Source organism: Alosa pseudoharengus, unplaced genomic scaffold, assembly GCF_046254945.1.
Source record: "Alosa pseudoharengus isolate Yale_2024_CS ecotype anadromous, Long Island Sound unplaced genomic scaffold, YU_APseudo_1.1 YU_APseudo_1.1_scf_22, whole genome shotgun sequence".
In the NCBI taxonomy this organism is placed as follows: Eukaryota; Metazoa; Chordata; class Actinopteri; order Clupeiformes; family Clupeidae; genus Alosa; species Alosa pseudoharengus.
The window spans coordinates 14,703,299-14,717,915 of NW_027468680.1; the positions used below are offsets into that span (position 1 = coordinate 14,703,299).

The 14,617-nt window shown below is 44.1% G+C and overlaps 1 protein-coding gene across 1 annotated transcript; it reads right to left on the bottom strand.

Moving 5' to 3' along the window:
* Positions 1 to 221: 221 nt before the first annotated feature.
* zfp36l1a (zinc finger protein 36, C3H type-like 1a) lies at positions 222 to 5,548 on the bottom strand. The gene is made up of 2 exons (XM_076300685.1): positions 5,401 to 5,548; positions 222 to 4,060 (listed from the first exon to the last, which is right to left on the bottom strand). The coding sequence occupies exons 1-2, from the start codon at positions 5,449 to 5,451 to the stop codon at positions 2,783 to 2,785; spliced, it is 1,329 nt and encodes a 442-aa protein (XP_076156800.1). The 5' UTR covers positions 5,452 to 5,548; the 3' UTR covers positions 222 to 2,782.
* Between the last annotated feature and the right edge of the window lie 9,069 nt (positions 5,549 to 14,617).

Here is a 14,617-nt window from a genome sequence, read left to right on the forward strand (position 1 = left end):
AAGAATAGTGCTCTCTGCTTATTGGTACACTGTGTGTGTTTGTGGGCAATGAATGGGGTTTGTATGTGTGCCGAGGAGCGAGTACGTATAGTGTGGGGGTCTTGTTAACAGATCTTCTATACTTTGAAAACAGATGAGCCCGATTAGGTGGGAGAGGCATTGATCGTACAGTGTTAGAATAAGATCATAAGCAGTGCTCAGAAGAGGAAGAGCCTTCTGAATCTCGAAAAAAATTGGGTTTATTGGTTCAAACTGCAATTACAAAAGAGATAAATCACATGGAATTATTGTAGTGAACAGCAACTGCTGTAAAATAAAAAATAAAATATACATTCAACAGCTTACGTACTTTCTTGGCATCAACTGTGTTAACTGCTACCCAGCTATGACAAAAAAAAACAGGCTTTCTGGAGAATTCATCTCCTTCCCAAAGCAAGGCAAGGGCTGTTCACCTCATCGGAATGTATCGAACAGGCACTTAAAACATCAGACAGCGCAGAAATGTCCAGACATCCAGGCGCAGTCTTCAACCTAATGGGGCCGGAATCTGTTGCTTATTGTGCCAACACTAAACACTCACTTTAACGCTCATCTGATAATTAAAAAAACCCCTCAACAACTGTTTTAAGCAAACATGACGGTTCACACAAACAAATGCTACATGATACACACTGTCCTTTTTCAGAGCCTGTGATGAATGCATGAGTCATAATGGATTGCTGCTGCTTTGCTGCATTTGGCACTTGGTCAGTCCCATAATTGAAGAGGGAGGGTTTGAGATTAATTGGCAAACGCGAGTAGCTGTTTGTTCTAATTGAGTCACCAAAGAAAGGGTGGGTTGAATGAGTTCTAACTGCACCACCCCTCTCCTACAGTGCGGGTTCTTTCGGGACAACACATGACTCAGATGTGTGCAATAATGCATGCAAGAGTACATGTGTGCGTTCTGTAGACCTTAATTTCTGGGACAGAAGTATCTGCTCTAAACTTGACCTGGGGATGGAGGGTGGTTTGTCAGGGCATGATTGGAGGGGGGGAAAAAAAGTATGAAGTAAACCTGTCTGATAAAACAAACAGTCAAAATACCTTTGCACAGGAATGAATACTCAGGGTTTTTGCCAAACTTGCAGTCCAATATTCGGGAAATACGTTTTAATAAATAATCAAAATGCAAAAATGCATACTTTTTGATTTAAATTAAGTTTTTTTTTATCAAAGTGTAGTTGCAAACAAGTAATCGTAGTACAATATATTAAACTGTGAAAAAAAGTTAACAAGTCTTCACAATCTTTAGATTAATACGGAAGATCATAATTTAACATAAAAGAAAATATATATTCTATCGTTTCATTAACAAGATAAATACAAACAATTAACAAAAAAAAATGCATATGATCACCAATAAATATGTTTGATAAGTTAAATAAGCAGTGACAAGCAAAAACCTTCAGTTGTGAAAGTTTCCAAAACAATAACAATCGTAATAAGTAATAATAAAAAAAGGAAATGAAAGTGTACAGATGAAGAATGCGAGGAGGTATGGAGGGGAATGGAGCAGATTTGAGCAACACAAGGCTTTAAATTGCAGGATATACTGAAGGATCATGGGAATGCTGGAATTCCCCCGCAGTTGGCAGCTTATTCAAAGGGGCGTGTTTAAAGGGGAGGAGGGAAAACTTGATACTCTCATTTTCATTTGTGGCGCTTTTTTCGCCTGACTGACATACAGATAGGAGAAGGTAGCAACTGCAATGGGGCTAGTGATGGGGGGTGGGGAGGGGGAGGGGGAAAGAAAAAAAAAAAGAAAAAAAAAAGGACAGTCCTTTATCCCCAGCTTTGTTCCTGTGTGTATCAGGGAAGATAAAAAAAAAGAAAAAGAGTGACACAAGGGGGTAAAAAAGAAGACTGAAATCAGTAGTCCTTACAGGCCTGAACTGTGCATCCACCTCACACACATAAAAAGCCTAGGCACTCGAGATGCTACTTTTCCTTTTAGCTTTAAGTTGAGCTAATATAGCAGTGTTTGGTCCTGGCAGGAGTTGGAAGTCTGCTTAGCAAGTCCAGGAAACAAGTTTGTGACAGATGAGACAACGAGAGTTCATCAAAGGAGAGTAGGCCACCCTCCATGACATACGTCCCAGCACACAGTCTTATTGTTTAGGAATAGAAATAGGCAGAAAACGGAACGATGAAAAACATAATAACAATATCCAAACACCAACACCTTTCGTCCCACCATCTTCCTGTCACCTGATCCTACTGTGGCATTCCTGTGCTTGTCTGGCACATAGGCACACAAAGGCATTAAGGCATGAGATGAGATCTTGGGTAGGGGTGTGCTAGACACTAGGCACTTCTAAATAGAAGAAAACATGTCTATTTTTCTCTTCCTTTTTTTTCTTACTCAAATAGAAAAAAAAAGATTTTGAAAAAGGAATAACAAAACAGAAGAGTTCCCTTACTTCACTGCATCTTATTAATTCCTGAAGAGGCTAACCTGACACAAAAAGGAAGAGGGAAAAAAACGATAAACAACAAAGAAAATGACACAGCGAGTCTAAACCCCTATACCCACATCTGCTGTAAGGGCTTCTGGTGGCGGGAGGGGGTGGATTGGGCTGAGGCAGAGGGTCGCAAGGAGCGATCGTCTAAGTGTTCATGCGTCTGTTGCCTCCCTGTGTATACCACCATAGTGGACTTACAGGGCAGGGCAGGCAGCATCTGCGCAGTGCTGACATTTTTTTCCAATTTTCATTCTTAACCCCCCACCCCAACTGTCCGTCTAGTCGTCGGAGATGGACAGGCGGCTGAAGATGGGCAGCCGGCGGCTGGTGTCCAGCACAGGTGACTCGGAGCCACTCAGGCTGCTGCTGCCCGAGCTGCTGTGGTAGCCCTCCTGGTCCGACAGCGAGTCTGGCTGGCTGGACGGAAACTCGAAGGGCTGCGGGGACTCGGACACCGCCCTGAAGAGGTACATCGAGGGCGTGCCGCCGCTGCCTGTGGGAGATGGCGGCGCCTGGCCGGCAGAGGTCAGGGGACCGCCAGGGGCTGCAGCCGCTGGCACAGGGTCACCAGAGGGCAAGCTCAGCGAGGGGCAGAAGATGTTAGCCAGCTTCTGACCAGAGAAGGTGAAAGGGTTGGAGCTGGGCCACTCGGGGATCTCGTCCTCGGCGGGGAAGGTGGGAGGCGGGGTGAGGGATGTGGGGCCGTCCCGCAGGTAGCTGCCAGCGCTCCCGCCCAAGGAGGAGCATGAGGAGGATGAGGAGGAGGCACAGCCGGCGCTGGGGAAGCCGGCGAAGCTGAAGCTGTGGTGAAGCTGCGGCCGCTCCATCTTGCCGTTGGAGGCCGAGAGGGGCGAGATGGGCGCGGACGGTGGCCCCCGGCGCTCCTCTGCGTTGTGGATGAAGTGGCAGCGTGGGCCGTACGGGCAGAAGCCGATGGTGTGGAAGGTGCGGCACAGCTCTGTCTTGTACTTGGGGTGGCGGCTCAGGCTGCGCAGCTCGTGGGCGCCATGGGCAAACTGGCACTTGTCGCCGTACTTGCATGAGCCGTTCTCCTCGAAGGGCCGGCACAGCTCCGTCTTGTAGCGGCTGGAGTTCACCTGCCCGGTAGGGGTGCCCAGGCAGGGGCTGTTGCCATTGCTGGTGGGGGAGGTGGGGAGGGGACCAAGGGTCAGACCAGCGCCACCCTTATGCAGGAGACGCTCACCTGTCTCGGAGTAGGAGCGCTCCCTAAGGCGATTCTCCTTGTTGCTGCTGCTGCTGCTGTTAATGTTGCTGTTGATGCTGCCGATGCTGCCATTGCTGTGGCCCATCAACCCAGCATTCAGCAGGGTTACGTCAGAGGGCTTGGCCAAGTTGAGAAACTGGTTGTGGTTGAGTCTGGAGCTGCTGGGTAGGGTTACTGAGTGCCGTCGCTGGTACATGCTGGCTGATGGGGTGCCAACGGCCTTCCTGTCCAGCAGGGTTGAGCTGGGCATGTTGGCACTGGAGCAGGGCACCGACAATCCATGACTGCCGGTTAGTATGTTGTTCTTGTAATTCAGCATCTTGGTGTTGTACTGGAAAAGAAAAAAGGGGATGGGGAAGAAATTAGTTCAGATGAATGGTTGCAACCTTAAAGTTGACAAGACAACATGACTTCACAACTCACAGGTTTTGCGATAGGAACGTGTAATTAACAAGTCCAAGAATGACTATGCAGTAGGCTATGCCTAGCCATACAGCCAAATTATTCGAATTTTGGATTCAAATCCAATGAGTGAGCAGAGCAGCAGCTGGTTTGGCTAGTAGCCAGGCAGAGGAATGAACGCCAGCAAAGTACATGGAACTCAAAGCATTGCTATGTTAACCCTCTCTGTTGTAATTGACGCAGTGAAATCGGCTGATCAAAAATTGTGGGAAAATTAAACATTACAACTGGCTTTACAAGACGCCAAATAGGCATAGGCCTATTCATATTTGAACGACACTAGTCATCCTTCACAATTTAAAACTATCTAAAATGTTACCACCACACTGCCTAAACGTGCGATTTGTCGAACTTTTAGAAAAAACAAAGCTAAAGAGTTAAGTATTGTTCCAATTATGACTCAAAACGACGCTCATTACTCATCTTTAGAAACGTGCAAGAGAATGACGTCTATTTACATCGGGACTAAATGACAAAGACAAAGTACACCTCAATTCTCAGTCTCAATGCAAATGATGCACTAACTGCATGCAACTGCAAGGTTGGTAGCCTAACGTCATTTCATATTGCAGCATTCAATCTAACGTCGTTGACTTTCTGCAAGCCACCAGTCTCGACGTGTTCCACAGTCGCAACATATTCCCTCACTAAACGTTCTACTCTGCAGCTCAGACCAATATGCTATGTTTTTGCCCAGACATTTGGAAAGAACAAAAAGCTAGGGTCTTTATAAGTGTCCCAAAAGTAGGCTAAACTTCGCTGGTTAGCTAACTAACTACAGAGTACGCCTTTTTACTTAAAGGGTAGGCTGTTCGTCAACTTTAAAGCACATCGCCAGGATTTTAAAAGACACAGGCTACAACCAATGGAATAAAAGTGAAAAGGAAGAGAAATCAGTGCAGCAAGTAATCAAAAAGTCTGTGTGGGAAAATGTGGTTCTCCCAACAGGCTAAGCAAAGCAATGCATGCTGATTGTTCTCGAACAAGTTATTGCCAAGTTCCCGTCCGATTTGTTACAAATTAGCGCTTGTTATGTTAATTTGTTACAATAGTTTTGAAAAGACACAGTACGCTATTTGACACATAATCCCAAAATACAATAGGCTATTACACCTAAAGTATCTTAAACACCGTTCTGAGCGCTGCCATAACTTTAGCGAAACTCCATTAGTATCACAGCGACGCCACTGCAAGCAAAAACTTTTGTACCTTGTTGATCACTTCGCTCAAGTCAAAAGGCGAAGCCACTGCTGTGGTCATCTTCGATGCGAAGAAAATTAACTAAAACAATGTTTTAAAATGTCTTCTGCAGCACAAGACGGCTTTTCTTTCTAATGCACTTATCCTACCCTAACAAACCCCCTCTGCCCTTGCATTCGTCCAAGCATTTGCTTTATACTGTCATGGCAGGCGGGGCTTGTGAACGTAACATTGAATGGGCGTTAGGCTAGCCTACTTCATGAACTGTTGGTGGATACTGGACTCACATCTACTCTAACGAGTAGATTACATAGACTATTTAAGTGAATGAAACCTCGCTCAGACGGTCATTTATTGTCAGTTCGACGGATATGTATTCAGGGTCTTTGGTAAAAGTGAACGTTTATTCAGCACATTTATGTTTGAGTAATTTGGATTTCATTAGCCCCGATATTCAAAAATACAAGCATGCGAAGGGCTGTCTCGAGGACGGACTCGGATAATTGTCCACAAAAAATGCGAACTAACATTCAAAGGCTACTTTAGCATACGTGTTGACTTTATTTGCACCACTGCCTCTGTAGTTCATGCATGTTAATTATCAGGCACAAACAGGATGCGCGGGACTTTTCGGTATAGCCTATGCTCAAGAAAAGATGTATTAACCCTCAAGGCGCTGCCCACGTGCGTATCAAATTTAATCGTGCTTCTATTTGTTTTGAGTAGGCCTATGTTTTGTTTTGTTTTTGTTAAAGGAAGTCAAACAGGTAGGCTATGTCAATTAGATTTAGTATCCTAGGCTTGTTATGATAATGTGTAACAAGTAACATTGGTGTTCTATGATTGGAATGAATGAATTGCCCTTAACCACTTTATGCTCAGTGAATTGATTGGGCCTGGTCTGTCATTGCCCATTGCCAGCTATTTTAATAAATACGAAGTGACCACAAAAAGCACTATTGACTTCAGTGCTTATGCAACAAGCCTGGGTTAAACACATTTTCCCACATCCACCCACTCAAAATCCCCTTCAACCAGGTCAAACAAGCCACAAGCTCAGCCAAGAGGGGGTGTCAGAACTTGGTCATTAAGAAAAGCGGAGAAAAAACAGTCGGCGGGCTAGATACAAGAGAAAAAGTTGTTGGAGGGGGGAAAGTAAAAGACAAGAATGTGGGGGTGGGAGATTTATAAAGTCTGTTTATTGCACACAATTCTGCCCTTAGGATGTAGGGAGGAGACCGACTGAATAGAGGCAGAGTTGGAGATATCCTTTCTCTCCCTCTCTCACCCACACACACACACTCACACACACATCTTGGCCTCTGGAATATGTCTATGCAATACAAGCATGCCTGAACTTAAATAGTGATTTTATCAAGCATAGTGAGACATCCAACACTGACAGTGCTGATAAGCTTTGGCGTTTCAGATTCGATTTGAGTTATGATTTTAATTTTATGCAGTGAATATTTATATTAAATAATACTGTAAGTCAAGACATATAACTGAACAGAATCTCATGTAAAGCCTCTTTGATTGTGGATGAACTTTTCAAAATTCACTTTGGTGTTTTACATTTTCTCCAACTTTCTTAGCAAAACACTAGGGCTAGTCAAGGCCTTCAGCTTTTATGGCTTCTTGGCCACATTTCATGAGACCCTCCCTCTTGTTTTGGTAAGTCATCCTGGAGTGGACTTTTCCTGTATTAACCCTGGCTGAATAAAAACAGAATAGCCTAATGTAGGGTATACATTATTTCTTTCCACGTTGGTTCTTTAGGGTGTCCATTACAATAATATGCTTACTTCCAGGCAAATCAGTAACATTTTCTACCACAGACAACTGTATTTGTCCCAGGCCTTTAACGTTACATAATATAATGTGGTTGGTTGTTTTACATGTCAGTCAAATGTCCCTTCCAGTCAAAGTACAGTTCACTAGACCTTTTGGCAAGTAGTCTGGCACAGTGTTTTCCATTGGGCCTATACATGGGTCCACCTACTTTCAGTCATAACAACATGGAACTGACTGACATGGAAAAATAACTGTAGTTAGTCCTTTTGCATATTTATTCTGAGTAAAATTAATCAAATTCTGTGATTATAATGTGCCAATTCGTGACACCCTGTATCACGCTAAATGTCAAATTGCTGTGATGGAACGGGAACCCACACACTTCTAGGATCTAGTGAAAGTGTAAAACGCAAACTCCAACATCTTACCGACACTGTGGCGAACATGCATCAGATAATCTCTGTCACTTTGTGGGCGGGCTGTGGGCGTGTATATGGGTGTGTGTGTGTGTGTGAGGCTATGACTGCAACACAGAGAGTCCAGTGAAGTATACAGTAGACAGCATGAGGAAACTGCTGATGACTGCAATTGACCTGCCACCTTTAGTGGTGCTGAAAACACTCATGTGATTTGTTGTTAGCAGTTCAAGATTTTCTTCACTCATTGTCAGAGAAGAGCATACTATTTAAATAGTAAGTTGAGCAAAAACATAATGGTTCCCTGACAGACTCTATCTCTCTTTCTCTCTCTCTGCCTCTCTCTCTCTCTCTGTCTCCCTTCCTCTCTGTCCTCTTTAAAAGGGTAAATGAATACCATTCCATTGGCCCCTTCCCTTTCATAATAGTGTTTACTTTAACTTTACAGGAACCCACAAGGGACATGTGGTGGCAAGAATTCATTCTTTCATGCCATGGAGACATAGATTTTTTCAGCGTCAGGGAAAATACAGAAATGAGAAGAAATTAATTAACCATAAAGGGTTGCCCGCAAATTGTTAGTGGTGGACCGCTTGTTCTGTTCCCATGACTTCCCCCTTGCTCTGCCCCGACTCCTCATACACATGGGCACATAATTGGAAGTCTCTCTGCCCCTTCAAAGTTCTCCTCAGCATGGTATTACTGGGCAAATGGCCGCTCTGTCCCTCTCCCCATCTACTATTTGTAAGGGTCATCATGAGTGAAATTGGAGAGCGTAAAGTTCAAAGTGGGAAAATGAAAACAATAGACTTGACAGATGTCCATGAGATTTGTGGGATTAGGTCTCTCTTAAGGATCTCAAGAAGAACTCATTTCAAATTCCCCCCAGGTCAGAACTAGGTTTACCACAGTTAAAGTCATTGTAGAAATGGCATAGACACACACACACACACACACACACATATTTATAAAGACACACAATGACATTCACACACTTCAGGCCTTAGTGGGATAGCTTTGTGCAGGCACACACACACACATACTCAACCGCAGGCACGCACACACACACACACACACACAAACATTGCTCCTCGATTAAAATCCCTACCCAGTGGGCTTGACCTCTGGACCAGGTGTCCTTGTCGATTCCTGGATGTCTGAAACAATATCTCTGTGCAGCTCCTGACAGAAAGGAAAATCAATGGCCTGGCTGCCATGTGAAATAGTGGAGGTCACCCTCTTGGACAGAACATGGAGAGAACATTGGAGAGTCCATCTGTCTCCATCCTACGGCTAAACTGTGTGCTCTCTCTCTCTCATTCTCTCTTTCTCTATCACACACACACTCTCTCTCTTTTTTTCTCTTAAGTTACTTACCACAACTGTCTTCAGTATCTGACAAGAGCCAGAGTAGTTCCACAGTGTTGATGTTTGTAATAGCCTAGTGCCCATGTGTCTTGTTATAATAATTGGGAGTGCTTTGGAGTAACAAAACTCTGTCCATAAGATAATTTTATACCGATCTCAAACTGTACATCGTTTAAATCCCTGTTAAAGTTGGTTTAATTTCATTTAATGATTCTGAGAAATGCAGCTGCAGCAAAATTTTACCTGGAATTCACATGTTTTGTGAAATGCCCCCTACCATCTCGTTATCTTGACCTTTCTCCTGACTGACACCTCTAGCCTTCTCCCAACAAGTTAAGTCCAAACTTCTTCAATCACCCAGTCCTGGCACTACAATTTGTCTCTACACTCCCCAAAGGTCAGCCACAGTTACACAGGAAAAGTAGTCTTCTCACAGTCCATCGACTGTAGCTGTAGCTGTTAATTGCCTTCAAGTGGCCAGTTTAACATGTTTTTTCCGAGTGCAAATTGGTTTGAAATAGGTCTTGCAACCAATGAAATAGGTCTTGTGTCAGACGTTGGTCCAGTGGCTGTTCTCACAAAGGCCTCTTCAAGCAGGACTTCCTCTGGACTCCAGCTCCAAAGCAACAGTGGCCTACAGCCCTAGGGCTCTCTGGCAACCCGACTGACCACCATGCAGAATGCAGATGTGTGGTCCAATAAAGACTCGCTTTTATTCAGGAATTCATAAAATAGAGATGGGGGAAAAAAACATGAGGAAAATGGAATCCAGATGAAATCAGTACCTATGAAGACAAGGAGAAAAACAAGAAGAAGAAAGAGAGAAAAAAGGTGTCCATTACTTTTGTGTGTCCACCTCAATAATTCAGTTTTATTTCGACATAAAACTAGCAGCCAAGTCTTAGCGCACATGCCCTGGCCATGCCCATCTGTATTAGCATGATGTAGACCTGGCAGCTCCTCTGCTCAAAATGTGAAGGAGAGTGATACTTCTCTAAAACCTGAAGAGCAAACCTTGCCAGTCTGTACTGTGCTGAGAGTCAAGAGTTCTCCAAAGGGCAAAAAAAGCTCAGCAATCATTTTTCCTATTATTTTACCTTACCTATTACTTTCTTTTCAACTGTTAACTGTTTAATGCACATTTTCAGCCTCTCATTTTGTTGTTCTTTGCTCACTTCACTGCTGAGAACTCATGTACAGTAGGCCTACTCACCAGTGCGCTGTACTTCCTACATGTTTTACCCACGGATTCACCCCCAGCAGAATACATTTTGAGTCAGAGAGGAATATTATTATGTATAGATGAACATCTGTTTTACCACGAGAACATATGGAGGCTGAGGCATAGATGATTCCAGTGTTTCTGTGTGTATGTGTTTATGAGTCATCTGTGGAGAGGTAAAGGAAGAACACCGAGTTGAATAGCACAACCTGCACTTTGTAGGCAGCTGCTCTTGTGCCACTTTAAGGTCACTCCAAGCTGGTGGTGGAAAGTTCTTACAATATCTCCAGCTGCTGAATGCAGTGAGCACTACATGTGGTTATGCTAGCTTTGCTTTTCCATTAAGTCTCTCTCTCTTACTCTCTCTCACTTATCTCTCGATCAGCTTCTTTCGTGCTTGCTTGCTGTCTGTCTGCTGAATTTAAATGATGTGTTTTTGTTTACATCATGGACGCTATCATGGATCGGTGCTTTTTCACTCTTATTTGTAAGCACTGATAATAGATCATATTTCAAGACGAGCCAGCAGACAGTGGCCCCAGAGCCTCTCTCTGACCCACAACACATCAGCTTTCTCACCAGTCACCTGTGGTGTTCCCCAGAGTAGTGTCTCTGGCCGGACGCCAACGGAAGTGCCAAGTCACATCTCTAGTCCGGAGGGAGAAATAGCCTCAGTCTGAACCTGGTGACCTGCCCGCAGAGCGTTTCTTTGCATTTCTCTCATACTTTGTTCTTGTTCATGAATAACAAAATGTTGGCTATAATTTTTTTTTTTCTGCTTCTCCTGGGTGGACATTTTGTTCTGTGATCAGGGTGGAGGGAGAAGCAGAGGGCGAAGAGACAAAGATAAAACAAAACGCTAGCCTGGCTAGCGCCACCACGTCTCATTGAGACGTGGTCTGGGAACCAAACGTTAATTTTCTCGTATTTGAAAAAAAAATGCCCAGATCCGTTTATTGGGTGCCACGGATGTCTATCACATGCGTCTGTGCATAACTCATTCCCTATCTCAGGCGAAAATTTGCTCCATGGTCTTTAGGCTGCCTTAGCAGCGTGAATCAAATCGCGCGCAAGGCAGCATGGGAACACCCAGGCTAAACAAAACGCTGCAGTAATTTATTGAAACTGCACCAAGCCCCAGCGCTTTGACTAAAAGCCTCACAGATTCAAAGTTGAACAGGATGATGGATGAAAATGTTCCAGCGTGTTTATGAAATTTGACACGAGGCATCTGTTATCCACCGCTAGCATCAGCATCCTTGGCCTTTTTCAGGCTCTCTCTCGCTGAAGCATGTTCGAATACAACAACAGGAAATCGTTTATTGAGCCAATCTGAATTGGGGGATTCTTTAGCCTCCAGAAAGACGGGGTTGCTAGTCTTGAATAACTTGAATATATAAGGAAATGTCACAGTGTATTTGTGCTTGCCCCTAATAGTGAACAAATCAGACCATCCACTTTTGAAACGTTTTTTTTTTTTTTTAAATCATGCTCTCCAAAGAGACTAAAAGTCCATTGTCTGAATAACTACAACATTCATACAGAATTAGAAAGATGGACGTTTTTTATTTGTCAGTTCATTGCATAACATCAAGGCAGCATCCATGGTTTCTTGGAAATTCACAGGAACCACCCGATTAAAGCATGAAGGGTTGGGTTTTGATGTGTTGCTTCTTCCGTCACCAACATATTTGGTTTCTCAGCCACATAGTTTGGGAGACTTAAAAGAAGCTCTTTACTACTACTATAGTGTGACACATCTAACATACAACAAATATCTGAGGTCAGGCTTCATCTAAACGCCCCAGTCCATATGACTGTACATGCTGTGTACTATTTTATACAGTCTATGGCTGTGTACCATGATTTGTATAACAAGCATTTATGATGACTAATTATTATGCATGTAATTACAGATTGCATGATTTATCCGCCTTCTGTGTGGTCTGTCACAAATAAGCTGATGTCTGCGCTCCATTGACCGGGAAGAGTTGGTCCAGCGTTTTCTTTTGGTTCTTCTTGTTGCTACCTTCCCTGTCATGACTGCTCTCTTAAACACATCAACTCATGCATTTCCCATCCACAAAAAAATGAGTCTTTCTCTTCTCTTCTCTTGTGTGTGTGTGTCTCTGTGTGTGTGTGTGTGTGTGTGTGTGTGTGTGTGTGTGTGTGTGTGTGTGTGTGTGTGTGTGTGTGCATGGTATATAATGACCCCACACAGTTCTCCCATAACCAAGTTTCCCACATTTAGTTGTGGTCTTCTGGTCATAGAGATGGAAAAATCCAACACAAGCTGAAGAAAGACATACTGCCTGAGAGAGAGAGAGAGAGAGATAGAGGGGGGGTGGGTTGTGAAAAGAGAGGTAGAGAAAGAGACGAGTGCAAGCTGGAAGAACGAAAATGCAGAGTCATGTTGAAGGAATGCTGGGAGGTGGGGTTTGGCGGTGGGGTGGGGGTTGCTGGTGACTGCCCCATTTTTTAACATGCTAATCAGAGACAGCTGTCAGCATGAGCTCTGCACTAGGGAGGGGAGCAGCATGGATAATGTGAGGAGAGGGAGAAGAGAGAGAGAGAGAGCAAAAAGAGAGAATGAGGGGAGAATGGAGTCTGACTTTTCATCAGTGTTTATTTATTTATCTCACAGAATGGCTGAAAGTGACAGAGAGAAAAACAGAAAGAGAAACACACACACACAAAGAGAGAGAAAGAGAGAGGCTGACTGTCTCCCTGAACTTTGTCTGGCGCTGCAAAGGGAGAGGTGGAGGGTTTCCTTCCTTCCTGCCTGAGGCTCTTCTGGTCCCCATTCCTCTGGCTCTCACTCACTGCTGGGGAAAGAGACAGGCAGCTCTGCTTCCTCTCTGTCTCCCTACACAACTTTATCCGCATCTCTCTCTCTTTCCTCCTCTGTTTTTTTGTCTGTCTCTCTGTAATTTCCACTTTGTATCTCCAACTGGTTTCTATCTCTGCCCTGCAGTGATGTTTTTTCAGATGGGATTAAGTCATGTGTGGGCACTCATCTTAGATAATAGAGATATCCCATCGGAGGTCAAGCTTGTGACCAGCAATGAAGGGGGCCAAGCATCACAGCGAACACATGATGCGCCTATGGAGAGCTGAGGACTTGGCCTATGACCCTGGGTTGCATTATGACTACTCTATTGTACCAAAGACCAACAAACATACTGTACCAATTTTCATAACAAAATCAAAACTTAATGTGGCGCCTTTTGGCTTATTGGCTTTTCTCTAGAGATTTCATGATGTTTGGGAATATGACACAAACACATACCCTGCACATGTGTTTTGTACTACCATGCTAACACTTAGATACAACAATCCAACTGACATCATGGACGTATACCAATTTTGAATTCATTAACACAAATCATTGCCAAGACATGGCCACAGTCTGTTTGGCAGCTTTGGCGTAGCACTCAAGTGTTCGTCAAAACATCATACGTGTCTTGGCTTGATGTGTTCTATCAAATTGAATTTAAACACTTTGAGCCCCATTCAGTGAGCCCAGCTTGATTACGGGGAGCCACAGGCAAAACCATTCCAAACAGAAGAGTTAGGGGTTACATTGGAATTGGCCAGATGATGGCTGTGCAGAGGTTGCAGGTCAGACCTCCAAGTTCATGAAAATATGATTTCAATCATGACTTGTATGTGACGTGTATGGCAGCCCTCATAGCAATAAGTGCAGCACTCTTGTTTGCAGTATTCTTATCTCTCTCTCTCTCTCTCTCTCTCTCTCTCTCTCTCTCTTAGCAGCTCTGTAGGGACATATCCAGGGGATATCTCCTTGTCCCCTTTCATTTACAGTGTTTACATACTTCTGCATCAATTCACTCAGTCTCACTTCAGTGTTTACTGTGACTCGTATGACGACCAAATATCAATGACGTCTTAATAATGCGTTCAAATCCAGGCATGGACATGTGGTCTGTTGATGTGAGTTGGTGTGGCAACTGGCCAATATTCTAACCAGCCACCAGTAGTGTCTAGGCCAGATCCCCCTTCATTTGTCTGGTTTTGCTTTCAAAATCCCGAGACCTGGATTGTGGTTGTCACCTCTGCCATTAGACTTCAGCGTGTGTGTGTGTGTGTGTGTGTGTGTGTGTGTCTGTTTGTATGTGTCCATAAGTTCCCCCTTGTTGTGGTGCAAGGGAGCTTTCTGGGTACTTTCCACAACTAATCGCATGTCTTATGTCGTTTATGTTCGCTCTGTTCTGATGGGGGCGAGATAAGGCCGCCGCCAATTGCATCACAGTGCCTCGCATCAGCCTCGATGCAACGTTACACAACATGTCCTCTTCATCTTAAAATGCGCAGCCACGCTCTCACTAACGTCACTATCACAACATAGATGTGTTAAGAGGTGAAGCGGACCATCAGTTAGCACTAGATTTTTAGAGCTGGGTTC

What these genes read in the sequence shown, in the direction of transcription:
- zfp36l1a (XM_076300685.1), bottom strand. Translation starts at nt 5,451, where the DNA reads ATGACCACAGCAGTGGCTTCGCCTTTTGACTTGAGCGAAGTGATCAAC. An exon ending in TGAGCGAAGTGATCAACAAG is followed by an intron (nt 4,061 to 5,400) that starts GTACAAAAGTTT and finishes TTTCTTTTCCAG; the next exon opens with TACAACACCAAGATGCTGAA.